General features: G+C 34.8%; 1 protein-coding gene across 5 annotated transcripts in view; it reads right to left on the reverse strand.

Annotated features, from left to right (window-relative positions):
- TBC1D12 (TBC1 domain family member 12) overlaps positions 1 to 13,894 on the reverse strand; it is an 85,007-nt gene that overhangs the window by 13,824 nt on the left and 57,289 nt on the right. For all 5 annotated transcript variants that reach the window (XM_059900833.1, XM_059900832.1, XM_059900835.1 and 2 more), the window contains 4 exons: positions 11,886 to 12,001; positions 6,657 to 6,739; positions 6,193 to 6,310; positions 4,855 to 4,961 (listed from right to left, as the gene is read on the reverse strand). In XM_059900833.1, coding sequence (XP_059756816.1) covers positions 4,855 to 4,961; positions 6,193 to 6,310; positions 6,657 to 6,739; positions 11,886 to 12,001 — 424 coding nt within the window. The remainder of the gene's footprint in view (positions 1 to 4,854; positions 4,962 to 6,192; positions 6,311 to 6,656; positions 6,740 to 11,885; positions 12,002 to 13,894) is intronic.

The raw sequence follows: 13,894 nt of genomic DNA on the forward strand, positions 1-13,894 counted from the left end.
CAGGTGCCTTTTACAGCCTTGGGAATTGAAATTTTTTCCATTAAGAGAATTTTGTAAAGACCGAAATAAATGGAAATCCAAAGGTGCAATGTCTGGTGAATACAGCGGATGAATCAGAACTTCCCAGCCAAGCTGTAACAGTTTTTGCCTGGTCATCAAAGAAACATGCGGTCTAGCATTAGCCTGATGGAAGACTATGCGTTTTCTGTTGACTAATTCTGGACGCTTTTCGCTGAGTACCACTTTCAGTTGGTCTAATTGGGAGCAGTACTTGCTGGAGTTAATCGTTTCGTTTTCCAGAAGAAGCACATAATGGAGGACTCCCTTCCAATCCCACCATATACACAACATCCCCTTCTTTGGATGAAGACCGGCCTTTGGTGTGGTTGGTGATAGTTCATTTCACTTGCCCCATGATCTTTTCTGTTCTACATTATTGTATGGTATCCACTTTTCATCGCCTGTCACAATTTGTTTTAAAGGGAACTTTATTATGTATGTATGTATGTATGTATGTATGTATGGCTGGGTCTTCGTTGCTGTGTGGGCTTTCTTTAGTTGTGGTGAGCGGGGGCTACTCTTCGTCGCGGTGCGTGGGCTTCTCATTGCGGTGGCTTCTCTTGTTGCAGAGCACGGGCTTTAGTAGCTGTAGCTCACAGGCTCTAGAGCACAGGCTCAGTAGTTGTGGCGTACGGGCTTAGCTGCTCTGCAGCATGTGGGATCTTTCCAGACCAGGGCACGAACTTGTGTCCCCTGCATTGGCAGGCGGATTCTTAACCGCTGCGCCACCAGGAAACCCCCACAATTTGTTTTAAAAACATAACATTTTCATTACGTTTCAGTAGAGAATCGCATGTGGAAATACGGTCAAGGTTTTTTTTTTTTAGCTTAACGTATGTGGAAACCAAACATTAAAGTGATTCACATAACCAAACTGGTGCAAATGATTTTCAACACTTGATTTGGATTTTTTGAGTATGTTGGCTATCTCCCTTGTGGTATAACATTCGATTGTTCTCAATTAATGTCTCAGTTTGATTGCTATCAACTTCAACTGGTCTACCTGACCGTGGAGCATCGTCCAGCGAGAAATCTCCAGCACGAAACTTCACAAACAACTTTTGACACGTTCGATCAATCAAAGCACCTTCTCCATACACTGCACAAATCTCTTTTTGCCATTTCGGTTGCATTTTTACCTTTCTTGAAATAATAAAGCATAATATGCTGAAAATGTTGGTTTTTTTCTTCCATCTTCAATATTAAAATGGCTACACAAAAATTCACCAATTTTGATAAGTCTTTTTTAAAATGCACGCTGATATGACAGCTGTCACATACAATCTAACAAAAGTGTTTTGAATGAAGTTAAAGACAACTAAGTGCTACGAGCCATCTTACAGATAAAAACGAACGAATCTTTTGGCTAACCCAATATATATACTAACAAGAACCAGATCATTATAAAATTGCTGACTTTTACATTTCAAATAGACTCTTACTATTCTGATCCCTTCTCCCTTCTGTTCACTTCTTGTTACTATTCATGGTTTGGAAAGAAGGATTTTAAAAAGAACAAAAAACTTAAAATTTCTATTATTTGTGCCCAACTCCATCAATGTTTTGATATAAGACGTAGATATAATCTTAAAATTTAGATATATAATTTTTTTTCAATTCTTAAACTGAGGTTTGCACTTTTTCATTTCAAACTGATTCCAAGCTAGGAATTCCAGTTTCACTGTTCTACTCAAACTTCAAAACTGTCTTGGAAAAAGAAAGGCTCACCAAATAAATACATCACTTTTGAAAGTCACAAAATTGATCCAATAATAAAAATGTAGCAATGCATTTCCAAACATCAAAAGATATCTCTTGGGGCTTCCCTGGTGGCGCAGTGGTTGAGAATCTGCCTGCCAATGCAGGGGACACGGGTTCGAGCCCTGGTCTGGGAAGATCCCACATGCTGTGGAGCAACTAGGCCCGTGAGCCACAACTACTGAGCCTGCGCGTCTGGAGCCTGTGCTCCGCAACAAGAGAGGCCGCGATAGTGAGAGGCCCGTGCACCACGATGAAGAGTGGCCCCCGCTTGCCGAAACTAGAGAAAGCCCTTGCACAGAAACGAAGACCCAACACAGCTAAAAATAAATAAATAAATAAATAAATAAATAAATAAATAAATAAATAAATAAATAAAAATAAAATAAAATAAAGGAATTCCTTAAAAAAAAAAAAAAGATATCTCTTCAGGGAAGAGTTACAGTGCTCATCTATAATAAGATGACCTGCATCTCAGTTCAATTCCATGCTTGACTGGGCATGTCACACATTTTATTCTGTATGTACAAACGTAGAGCTTGAAGCAGACTAAAGAAGTATCTTGGATTTGAGCAGAGAATACTTTGAGATCAGTGTATGTTTCACTTTCTTGTTTTCTGACAGTAATGATACTGTATGCATTCTCAGTAAATTTCACTTTCACTATAATTTGATATTCATCATCACAAATAGCTGTTAGAACACTACTTTGAGATAGCTGATTATCTTATCCCCATTTACAGATGAAGAAAACTAAGACCTCTAGATGTTAAGTAATTTGCCCAAGGTCACAAACCTAATACATAGTGGAACCAAGATTTGAACCACATTTGACTGACTTTAGAACCCCTATTCTTAGTTACTATTCTCTAATGGTTATAAATTTCATGATTAAAACAAATACAACAGGAAAAGAGTCAAACTATTAGAGCCCCTAAAAGTAAACAAAGTTATCAAAACTAAATTTACTTCCACTGAAATTTAGCTTTCTTCCCACCACTAATGAAAAAGAAGAGAATGAGTACCCATTTCACTCCTGAATACATAACTGTTTAGTAGAGAGAAGCTAAAATGACTTTGAAAATAAATGACCCAGTTATTTTACAAACCGTACAAATTTCAAGCTTAAAAAATAACTTTTTGATTAGAGAATCACAAAAGATTAATACCAACTTAACCAACGTTTTAATGTCTAAGTTGTCAGGATACCTAAAAGTGTAAAGCCAAAGTTCTCAAAAAAAACCCCAAAACTGCAAACAAAACTTCAAATAGCCACCAATACTTCTTCATCTCACCTATATGCAAAACTGATTCCTAAGACTTTAACCAATACAATACCTTTTCTAGGCTTAATTTAAAACTCAATTCTTGCTCTAAATTCTAATTTTTTAATTAAAAAAAAAGTCAAGTTAAAATGACATGTTCATTATAGGATTTTTGTGAAAATCAATTTTATAAACCATACATGATCATGCTATTCAAAGTTGGCATCACTTTTAAGACTAAAGATAAACATTTAGATTTTTGTTATAAATTCTGTACAACTATATATAATGCTGATTGCTGTAATGAATATCCTTGTAGAAAAGCTTTTGAAACCAGTCCTGATTATTTATTTACTTAAAGTGTTAGAACTGGAATTAATGCATCAAAGGTTACATTTTTTGATGCTTTTGGTAAATATTTCTAAATTATTTTCAGTCATACTCTATGTGGGTAATTTTCATTAATTTTAATCACTTTTGAGGAGTAAAAAAAACAGGTACCTTGATTTTTTTTATTTTTTTTTATTTTTTGGCTGCACCGCACGCATGTGGGATTTTAGTTCCCTGACCAGGGATTGAACCTGCACCCCATATACTGGAACCTTGGAGTCTTAACCACTGGACCACCAGGGAAGTCCCGATGTTGTTTTAATATATATGTCTTTGATTTAGCGATCACTAGGAAAATGGTTAAATAAATTATACTACAGCCAAACCGTGGAATACAGTGCAGCTACAGTACATATAAGTGCCCCTTTTATGCACTGACATAGAGGGATGTTTGGATGGTTTGTGGGAAAAAAAAAATAAAAGGAAGAAAAAGAGAAGGCTTAAAAATTATCATATGTAGATGTACACTTTTTTATGTGCATAGGAAAAAGATCTGGAAGAACATACACCAAATTGCTAACTGGTACCTAGAGTAGGATCAAGAGCAGAAGTTTGGGTGGAAGAGGGGGACGAAATATGCAGTTTGTACTTTACTATTGTTTGACTTTTTTTCAATAAATATGTAAATAAAAAATTTTAAGTAACAATGTATTATTCATATTATTATACTAGAGTCCCTAAGTCTTTCTGTGGTACCTTTATCTGGCATTATCATTATCACTCAGACCATTTAGTATCTTTTATTACTAATTATTTTACCCTACTGATAATATCCTTATTGTATGTAATTTTTTTTAGTTCATCAAAACTACACTACATTTTACTCCTATCTACATTTTACTCCTATGCATCAAGGTTTTAAGAAATTTAAGAAAATAAAAACAATGAGAATCTTACTTCTTTTTGTTTTTTAAACTTTAAAATTTTTAAATAAAATATTCAAAATGACTGGTTTGGGTAGAAAGATAGGAAAAGAAATTTCTAGCTTTCCCTCAATATTTATGGCTTTTTGAAAAAAGAGGAAACTTTTCCACAGCTATTTTATTTTTCCTTGTATATGTTTATTCACCTATTGTTACCTAGACCCAGAAGTTTTTGAAGTTACCTACAGTTAAGATATTTAGATGTCAAGATTATTATTGATGGTTGTAAACTAAAGGAAAACCCACAAACCTTATTTATATAATATGAAATATAGTAACTTACTTATTAAATCTTACCAGGTTTTAGAAGGGGGTAGGGAATGAAGCATGCTCTTAAAATGACATATATGGTATATGGCCATATATGGCCTTTTCAAATGACCAATCTACTAATCTGCTTTGGAAGGCTGAAGATGGCTGTTTGCATGTGTGGGAGTAACTGAATATAGAATACAAACCAGGAGTGATATTTAGTTCATTTCCTACAGCTAGACTCCAAACTTTCCCACGGACGCTAGGGGGCAATCCCTGCCACCACAATTCTCGAACTCTTCTTGTACTACGCCTAGAATTAAAGGGGGAGAAAAAAAGGAGAAAGTTACATTTTATACCAAAAACACTAGTTGCATGATGGTTTATCTAGTCTATGACCAAGTGACTTAATGATTTTTCAGAACATAGAGAGTTAAGTATGTGATGCACTCTTTTCTTGGGTTCATGTATGTAGGCAAAAAAAGCCTAAAAATATATAGCAATTTAAAGGGAACTGCCTTCTACAACTGCCGCTTATACTAAGGATACAATGAGAGAATCAGAAATATGGGGACAATTATGAAAAAAGAAGATAAAAGGAACATAAAAATGCATTGTCAATTCAGTACCAAAAACAAAATCACAACATATTTACTATGTGTAAAGCCCTAGTCTTTGAGAGGCAGCACAGTCTACTGAAAGAAGTGTGGGCTTTAAAATCAGATAGACTTGAGTTCAAATCTGGTTAACCGTTCATTAATTGTACAACCCTGGGCAAATCACTTAACCTCTCTGACTTTGAGCTTCCCTATAAAATAAATGGGAGTAAAGGTTATAAGAATCAAATGTGATTACTTGTATAAAGAGCCTAATATAGTATCTGTCACACTGTGACAATATTCAACAAATTCCCAATGCACATCCTACACTAGGCATTGCAGAAGACATCTCCTACCGTCCAGTCTAGAGGAAAAATAAGGTATGTATAAAAATACTGTCAAAAAATAAAAGGCAAAGTAAGGCAAGAAGTGTATTAGTCTCAAAGTATAATGAGACATTACAGAAGGGAAAGATCATATGTATCTTACTATCTTGATTATGAGAGAAGCATATTAGAAGTCACTTTAATATTTAACATTTAATAAGTGCATATTACAATGAATGTACATATTTAACATTTTCTTTGCCAAAAAACCTGCTATTACATCAATAGTGCATCTTGCAATAGATGGTATGTTAGAATTAAGAAAATATGGTAACTGAGCAAATTAGAAGTTTCATGGATCAACTAATATTTCAGATGGGACTCAAATGATAGGTAAAATTCTGACAGGCACAGAGGGTGGTCAGTAAGGGAAGTAGGCATTAGAGACTGAGGGATTTACAAAAGCAAAGCACAGAGATAAGCATGAAAATTTTCAAACATTGGTTAATAGTATAATTTAGTCAAAACATAAGATACATGCTGGAAGTCATAAAAATACAAAATTGGAAACGAGATCTTTGGAGACAGACTGAAATTCAGGAAAAGTCTGCTTACTTACATTACTTCCCAGTTGGGTAGTATTTCATTGATCCAAATTACCATTGCACTTGCAATATTTTCTTCCTGCTTAAATCGTTCTTTCATTATTTTTTTTCTTTTATGTGCTTCTTTAATTTCTGTTTTAAACAAGTAAAAATTATTTCATGAATAGATTCATGAATAATATCTTCATTTATAAATTAAGATACTAGTAGTCCCAGGTTTATGACACAATTACAGAGTCTCTCATAGATAGTCTGCTGCCTTTCTCCTCATAATAGTTTTGTAAAAGTACTTACAGAAAAACTGTGATTCTAGAATGATATTTTATTTCTCTTTAAGAACAAATTTAGTTAGAAAAATAAGAAATCAGCATCATCTTAAAGACAGGCTTGGTCAATTTCACCATCTTCCATCCTACTGAAATTAATTTCCTATTGATACCAATAAATTAAATATACCATTTGGAGTTAAATTTTATACCTCGTTTTTTAGCCTCAGCCACCATCTCATCATATTCTTGTCGGTGACGTAAAGCTTCTTCCACAGATTTGGCAGGAAGATTTCTGAGGAAAAACAAGTTTTACATCAACTTTTAAAAGACTAACTTAAGTTTATTGACTTCTTTTCTTTTTATAGCTGGATACAAAGAATTTCTAACCCAACCTTCACATTTCATACATTAAGAAAGTCTAAGGTTGAAAAGAACTCTGCATCTTAGAAAAGAATCAGAATCCAGGTTGCTAATATTTGTTATACATATGTGTGTATATAAATTTATATATCATATATATTTGTTTATATATCATTTAAACATGTCCAATTTTAGCCAATAATCCTAGGTTATTTGTTAAACCCACTTACTATAGTTTTTTTTTTTTAGTCGACTTTTTAAAAAAAATATTTATTTATTTATTTGGCTGGGTCAGGTCTTAGTTGCAGCCTGAGGGATCTATTTCCCTGACCAGGGATCGAACCCAGGCCCCCTGCATTGGGAGCGCGGAGTCTTAACCACTGGACCACCAGGGAAATCCCTAGTCAACGTTTTTGAGGTATAATTTCACACAACAAAACGGAAAAACATATTTTAAGAGTACTGTTTGTTGAGTTTTGACAAATTTATATACCTGCGCAAACAACACACCAATCAAGATATAGAAAGTTCCTATCATTCCAGAAAGTTTCTTTTTGACCCCTTTACACTTAATACTTACCTACCTCCTACCTTAAGCAATCACATATCTGATTTCTATCACTACAGATTAGTCAGCTGCCTTTAAAGAATTTTGTATAGATTCTTTTGTACCTGACTTCTTTTGCTCAGCATATATATATATATATATATATATATATATATATATATATATATTTTTTTTTTTTTTACGTTTTTATTGGAGTATAATTGCTTTACAATGGTGTGTTAGTTTCTGCTTTATAACAAAGCGAATCAGTTATACATATACATATATCCCCATATCTCTTTCCTCTGTGTCACCCTCCCTCCCACGTTCCCTATCCCACCCTTCTAGCTGGTCACAAAGCACCAAGCTGATCTCCCTGTGCTATGTGACTGCTTCCCACTAGCTATCTATTTTACATTTGGTAGTGTATGTATGTCCATATATACACTACCACTCTCTCACTTTGTCCCAGCCTACCCTTCCCCCTCCCCATGTCCTCAAGTCCATTCTCCAGTAGGTCTGTGTCTTTATTCCCGTCTTGCCCCTAGGTTCTTCATGACCATTTTTTTTTCTTTTTAGATTCCATATATATGTGTTAGCATATGGTATTTGTTTTTCTCTTTCTGACTTACTTCACTCTGTATGACAGACTCTAGGTCCATCCACCTCACTACAAATAACTCAATTTCGTTTCTTTTTATGGCTCAGCATATTTTTGATATTCATCCACATTGTTCTGTGTATTAGTAATGTATTCCTTTTAATTGGTGAATAATGTTCCATTTATCTATGTGGATGGACATTTAGACTGTTTCCAGTTAGGTGCTACTATGAATAAAAACTACTATAAATATTCAAGTGTGGCTATCTACATTCATTTCTCTTGGTAAATACCTAAGAGCAGAATTCCTAGATCATAATGTAAGTGCAGGTATATTTTTATAACAAAATGCTTTCCACTTTACTAGAGTTTTAAGATACCATTCTGAATAAAAATTTGATAATCAGTTACTTGCATATACCATATTTTGGTTTATAAAATCAAAGGCTTCACAGAGGCAGTGATTTAGATACATGACTACACAAGAAGAAACACATTTGAATATTACCATATCTAAATGTCATAATAAGGTCCAGTTTTTGGAATTAGATTTTTAAATTATTTTCAACAGGCTAGGTGGAAAAGGTATGTGACAAACTTTCAAATTACACATTCTACTTCTTCTCTTCTTGAGTTAGTCAGATTCCTCAGGTATGTTGTAGCAGGGAGGAATAAAGGTTAAGATTTCTGCTTCAGGCCATAATGGAAAAAGAGAGTCAGGTTTATCCTCTTGTCTTAATTAATTAGAAAAATGAGTTAAATATATTAAACAACATTTTTTAAGATAATTGGACAACAGGCAGCACAAGACAGTGGTCCTTATGAGAAAGGAAATAAACAAGGAAACCCTGCAAGTGCCTGACCTTACAGCCTGTCTCCAGGTCTCAGTGGTAGGAGAGAGTGCCAAAACAGAGCCCACCGGTCTTGCTGAGTTGAGGAAATAGAGTTTGAAGTTGGGGAGTCCAAGACAGACAGAATTTGCATAACAGAGTACCAGAGAGAAGGGAGCTGCAGAGGCTTTGCCTGAACACTGATCTATGCACGCGTGTGATTAAACTATGGTGGCCAGGGAAAGAAACACAAGAAATAGGCAGAACAATCTGAAAATCACACTGGACTGACCTGTCAAAGTAGAAAGACCTCCTAATAGACAGGGTATCAGATAGAGTCCTTAGGGTATTGCCTCAGTAGTAAGGATAAATTAGCCCTAAAGGCTGTTCTGGAAGCACTCTAACAATGCTTATATCAAAAGGATCAAACCAATTCCAAATAACTTAATTGCATACCAAACCAAAAAAATATTTAAAGTAATACAAGAAAGTCCAATATCCAACCATGTAAAAATACAACAGCTGGTATCCAATAAAAGTTACCAGGGATGTAAAGAATCAGGAAAATACACTATATTGAGAAGAAAAATCAATCAGCAGAAATAGTGCAGAAATGTCAGATAACAGGATTATAAATCAAGGACGATAAAACTGCTGTTATAAACATACTCAAGAAGGCAGAAGAAAGCAGGAGCATGATAAGAGAAACTTAAGATCCAAATCAAATGTTTACAGATGAAAATTTCTAAAATGATAAATTCAAAAAATGGGATTGACAGCAAATTATATACTGCAGAAGAAAAAAATATAAGTGAACTTTAAGATATAATAATATAAAACTATACAAAATGAAACAGAGAGAAAGAATACCCCTCCAAAAACACAAATGAGCTATGGGACATGGAAAAATATCAAGTAACATGTTTAATGGACATCTCAGAAGAAAGGAGGGAGGGCAGAACAAAAAACTGTTGAAGAAACGAAGGCTAAAATTTTTCCAAAATCGACACAAAACTATAAATGCACAGACACATTAAGCTCAATGAACCCCAAACAGATGGAACATGAGAAAACCACACCAAAGCAACCATAATCTAATTTATGAAAATCACATAACGGAAAGTCTTAAAAGCATTCAGAAAGTAAAAGAATTCACTGAAGGCTGAAGAAGTCAACAAAGACATGAAAGAAAGGAAAAAGCCTTATTCTTAAAGAATTATGTAGGTGAGGGACTTCCCTGGTGGTCCAGTGGTAAAGAATCCGCCTTCCAGGAACTTCCCTGGTGGCACAGTGGTTAAGAATCTGCCTGCCAATGCAGGGGACACAGGTTCGATCCCTGGTCCGGGAAGATCCCACAGGCCGCGGAGCAACTAAGCCTGTGTGCCACAACTATTCAAGCTCCCGCATCTAGAGCCCATACTCCGCAACAAGAGAAGCCACCATAATGAGAAACCCGCATACCGCAATGAAGAGTAGCCCCGGCTCGCCTCAACTAGAGAAAGCTGGCACGCAGCAACAAAGACCCGATGCAGCCAAAAATAAATAAATAAATAAATTTATTTTTTAAAAAAAGAATCCACGGGGCTTCCCTGGTGGCGCAGTGGTTGAGAATCTGCCTGCCAATGCAGGGGACACGGGTTCGAGCCCTGGTCTGGGAAGATCCCACATGCCGCGGAGCAACTGGGCCCGTGAGCCACAGTTACTGAGCCTGCGCGTCTGGAGCCTGTGCTCCGCAACAAGAGAGGCCGCGATAGTGAGAGGCCCGCGCACCGCAATGAAGAGTGGCCCCCGCTTGCCACAACTAGAGAAAGCCCTCGCAGAGAAACGAAGACCCAACACAGCCATAAATAAAATAAATAATAATTAAAAAAAATAAAAAAAAAAAGATCATGCTACCTATCATGTTACTATCTTTGTTCATCTTTGGTGATCATATACATATAGTCCCAATATTCATGGAGCCTATAATCTAATGGGGAGATAGATAATAAACAAATGAGAAAATTATAAAAAAAAAAAAAAAAGAATCCACCTTCCAATGCAAGGGATACAGGTTCGATCCCTGGTCAGGGAATTAAGATCCCACATGCCGTAGGGCAAGTAAGCCTGTGCACCACAACTAGAGAGCCCGCGCACTGCAACTACCAAGCCCGTGCGCTCTGGAGCCCGCATGCCACAATGAAGAACCTGCGTGCTGCAACAAAAGATCACACGTGCCGCAACTAAGACCCGACGCAGCTAAATAAATAAATAAATACTTAAAAAAAGAATATATTCTTAACAGTAAACCAACTGGTTGACAGTCAGTAGTTGCCTGGCATAAAAGGCAAAAAGGACAAATACATCATAAGTGCATATTAAATGTCAAGAAAGGAAAAATAACTGCTCTATCATGTGACGATAAGGCGGGGGGTGTGTATTGGCAAAATAAGTGAAAAGGATTAAGCAGAACAAACCTCCAGTTATATAATAAATAAGTCACAGCGATGGAATATACAGAATAAGGAATATGGTCAATAATATTGCAATAACTTTGTATCAGGAGGGATGGTTACTAGACTTACTGTGATCATTTCACAATGTATGTAAATGTCAAATCATTATGTAGTAGTATGAGTAGACAAAAATATACTTATGCAGCGACTTTTCCAATTTTCAGTTTGTATTATTAAATCTGTATCATTAAAGATATTATGCTATAATACAGAATATATACAATTCATACTTTAATTTGGTAAAAAGATGAGGTAGACAAAAACGTCACTTTTTTTCCCCCTGAAACAATACTGTACATCAACTATGTTTCAATTAAAAAAAAAAAGATAAGGCAGAGGAAGGTTGAAATAGGAACAGATATAAAAAGCCAAGATTTTATGTTTCATACACTGGGTCACAGAGATTCTAGAAAATATGCATAAAGCTTGGAGATCAACAATTTTTCCCTATTAGTGTTAGGATTCATCTCTGGGATTAAAAATAATTTTCTCTAACAAACTCATTTCTTTAACTAATTTCTTGGTATCTTTTAAATGAAATAGTAATAAGAAAAATTAAAGTTTAAAATTCAAACAGTGTGCCTGATGATCACTAAAATACTTACGATGGTCGATCCTCAAGAATCAGGGCAGTGGTAGAGAGTGGCTCAAATTCAAAATTCTTTCGTCTTGAAGACTGAGGTGGTGGTTTACAGGTTCTCCCTGTTCGTGCTTCATATTCCTAGAGTAGACAAAAATATACATATGCAGCAACTAACTTTTCCAATTTGCAGTTTGCATTATTAAATCTGTATCATTAAAGATATTATGCTATAATAAGGAATATACACAATTCATACATTAATTTGGTAAAAAGATCAGGTAAACAAAAAAAGTCACTTTTTTCCCCCTGAAGCAATATAAACTATGAATTTATATTATATGTAAAGTATGAAAGTATGTTAAAAGAGAGGAAGATATAAAATGTACTAGATTAATTAGCTAAGGTTTTAGAAAGATATTCCTGCTTACTTTCTATGGTATCAGTTATCCAAGTCCAGCTTTTAATAATCTACAGCAGATAAGCCTACTTTCTAAACCTTCAGCCAAGATCAATGATGGAAATGTTGACACAAGAAATAGGTAATCCTGCTGCAATGCTCTGAAGATTTCTCTCAAGGGTGACACTGAACCTCTAATCAAACACTGGTTTTGGATTTCAACCTACTCTGAATCTAACTACTATAAATCTACCTACTTACTCTAAATTGAAACAATAATTCACCAACATATCTTATCCAAAAATACAGCCAAAGACTGTCAAATACTTCACTAAAATTAAAAGACTATTACTACAGTATTTTTCTCATTCAACTGAATTGATAATTCTCTTAAAAGAAGTGAAGTTAATTTAACATGATATGTTTTTGGTGAACACATTTAAATTTCCACATTTGAGCATTTTTTTCATAAATGTTCACAAGCTTCTGAAATTTATTTCTAGAAATTTGCAAAAGATCAGTAACAAGATTATGGTTTGTAATTTCCAGAACCCACATTTTCCCCGTTCTAAAAAAAAAGTCAAGCTAGTGTTTGATCACCTCCAGATAACGAATATATTTGCCATGACATTCTCAAAGATTACTCAGTGATTTCATGAGATCTGCGAGCCCACTGGCTTCTAGAGAAGACATTAATTTAAATGAAGAAAATTAAATGCACTTAAAGTGGTCAAATGTTTCACTTACTAACTAGCTGCTTTCCTACCATGGCCTATAATTCTTTTAATATTGTTATCTCTTCTAACTCAAAGACTGTTTCTCCCTACTGAATCTGACAGTTGCAAAATATGAACTGATGATTCCATCCCTCTTAAAAATCTGATAATCTTGTTGAAGATTCATCTTATTTGATATCACGTTAAAAAACAGTTTATGTTGTCTTAGTCATTTTCTATAAACTTCAAGCTTACTTTATGGTTCCTGCCACTGTTTATAATGGTTTGTACTATTGTTTTATAACTGTCTTTAGTTTTACATCTCTCCTTCCACCTACTAAATCTATGCTGTTAATCTGAGAGTTCCTTTGCATGACTGCATTGGATTTTTAGAGACTTCTTCTCAAATTATTTAGAACTGTGTACTTTCATTTTTATTAATTCCCATTTCAAAGAACTGCATAGCCTTTCAGTGTCAAAAGCCATGGGGTCACTCATTTCTTTTTCTCTTTCGAAATTTTCTTTCCTAATATCTAGGATACACATGTAATTATGATCAATGTTTCTTTTCTTCATTACAAACTCAAGTGTAACAAATCCCTGTTTCTGCTAATGTTTTTCTTATTAAAAACCATAGATGCTAAATACATATGAGGTTTGTTATCACGTAAACAGCACTTTGTCTTCCTACAATGTGACCAGGTCTCACTGCCAGATAGAATGCAATGAATACTATCCAATAAAGCATGTTCCATGCAAACAAATGCCAGTACATAGATAGCAAAATAAAACTTTTTTCTTTTTGAATTTTATTTATTTTTTTATACAGCAGGTTCTTATTAGTTATCTATTTTATACATATTAGTGTATATATGTCAATCCCAATCTCCCAATTCATCCCACCACCCCCCCAAAACT

The sequence above is a fragment of the Balaenoptera ricei genome, chromosome 16, assembly GCF_028023285.1.
Source record: "Balaenoptera ricei isolate mBalRic1 chromosome 16, mBalRic1.hap2, whole genome shotgun sequence".
NCBI lineage: Eukaryota > Metazoa > Chordata > Mammalia > Artiodactyla > Balaenopteridae > Balaenoptera > Balaenoptera ricei.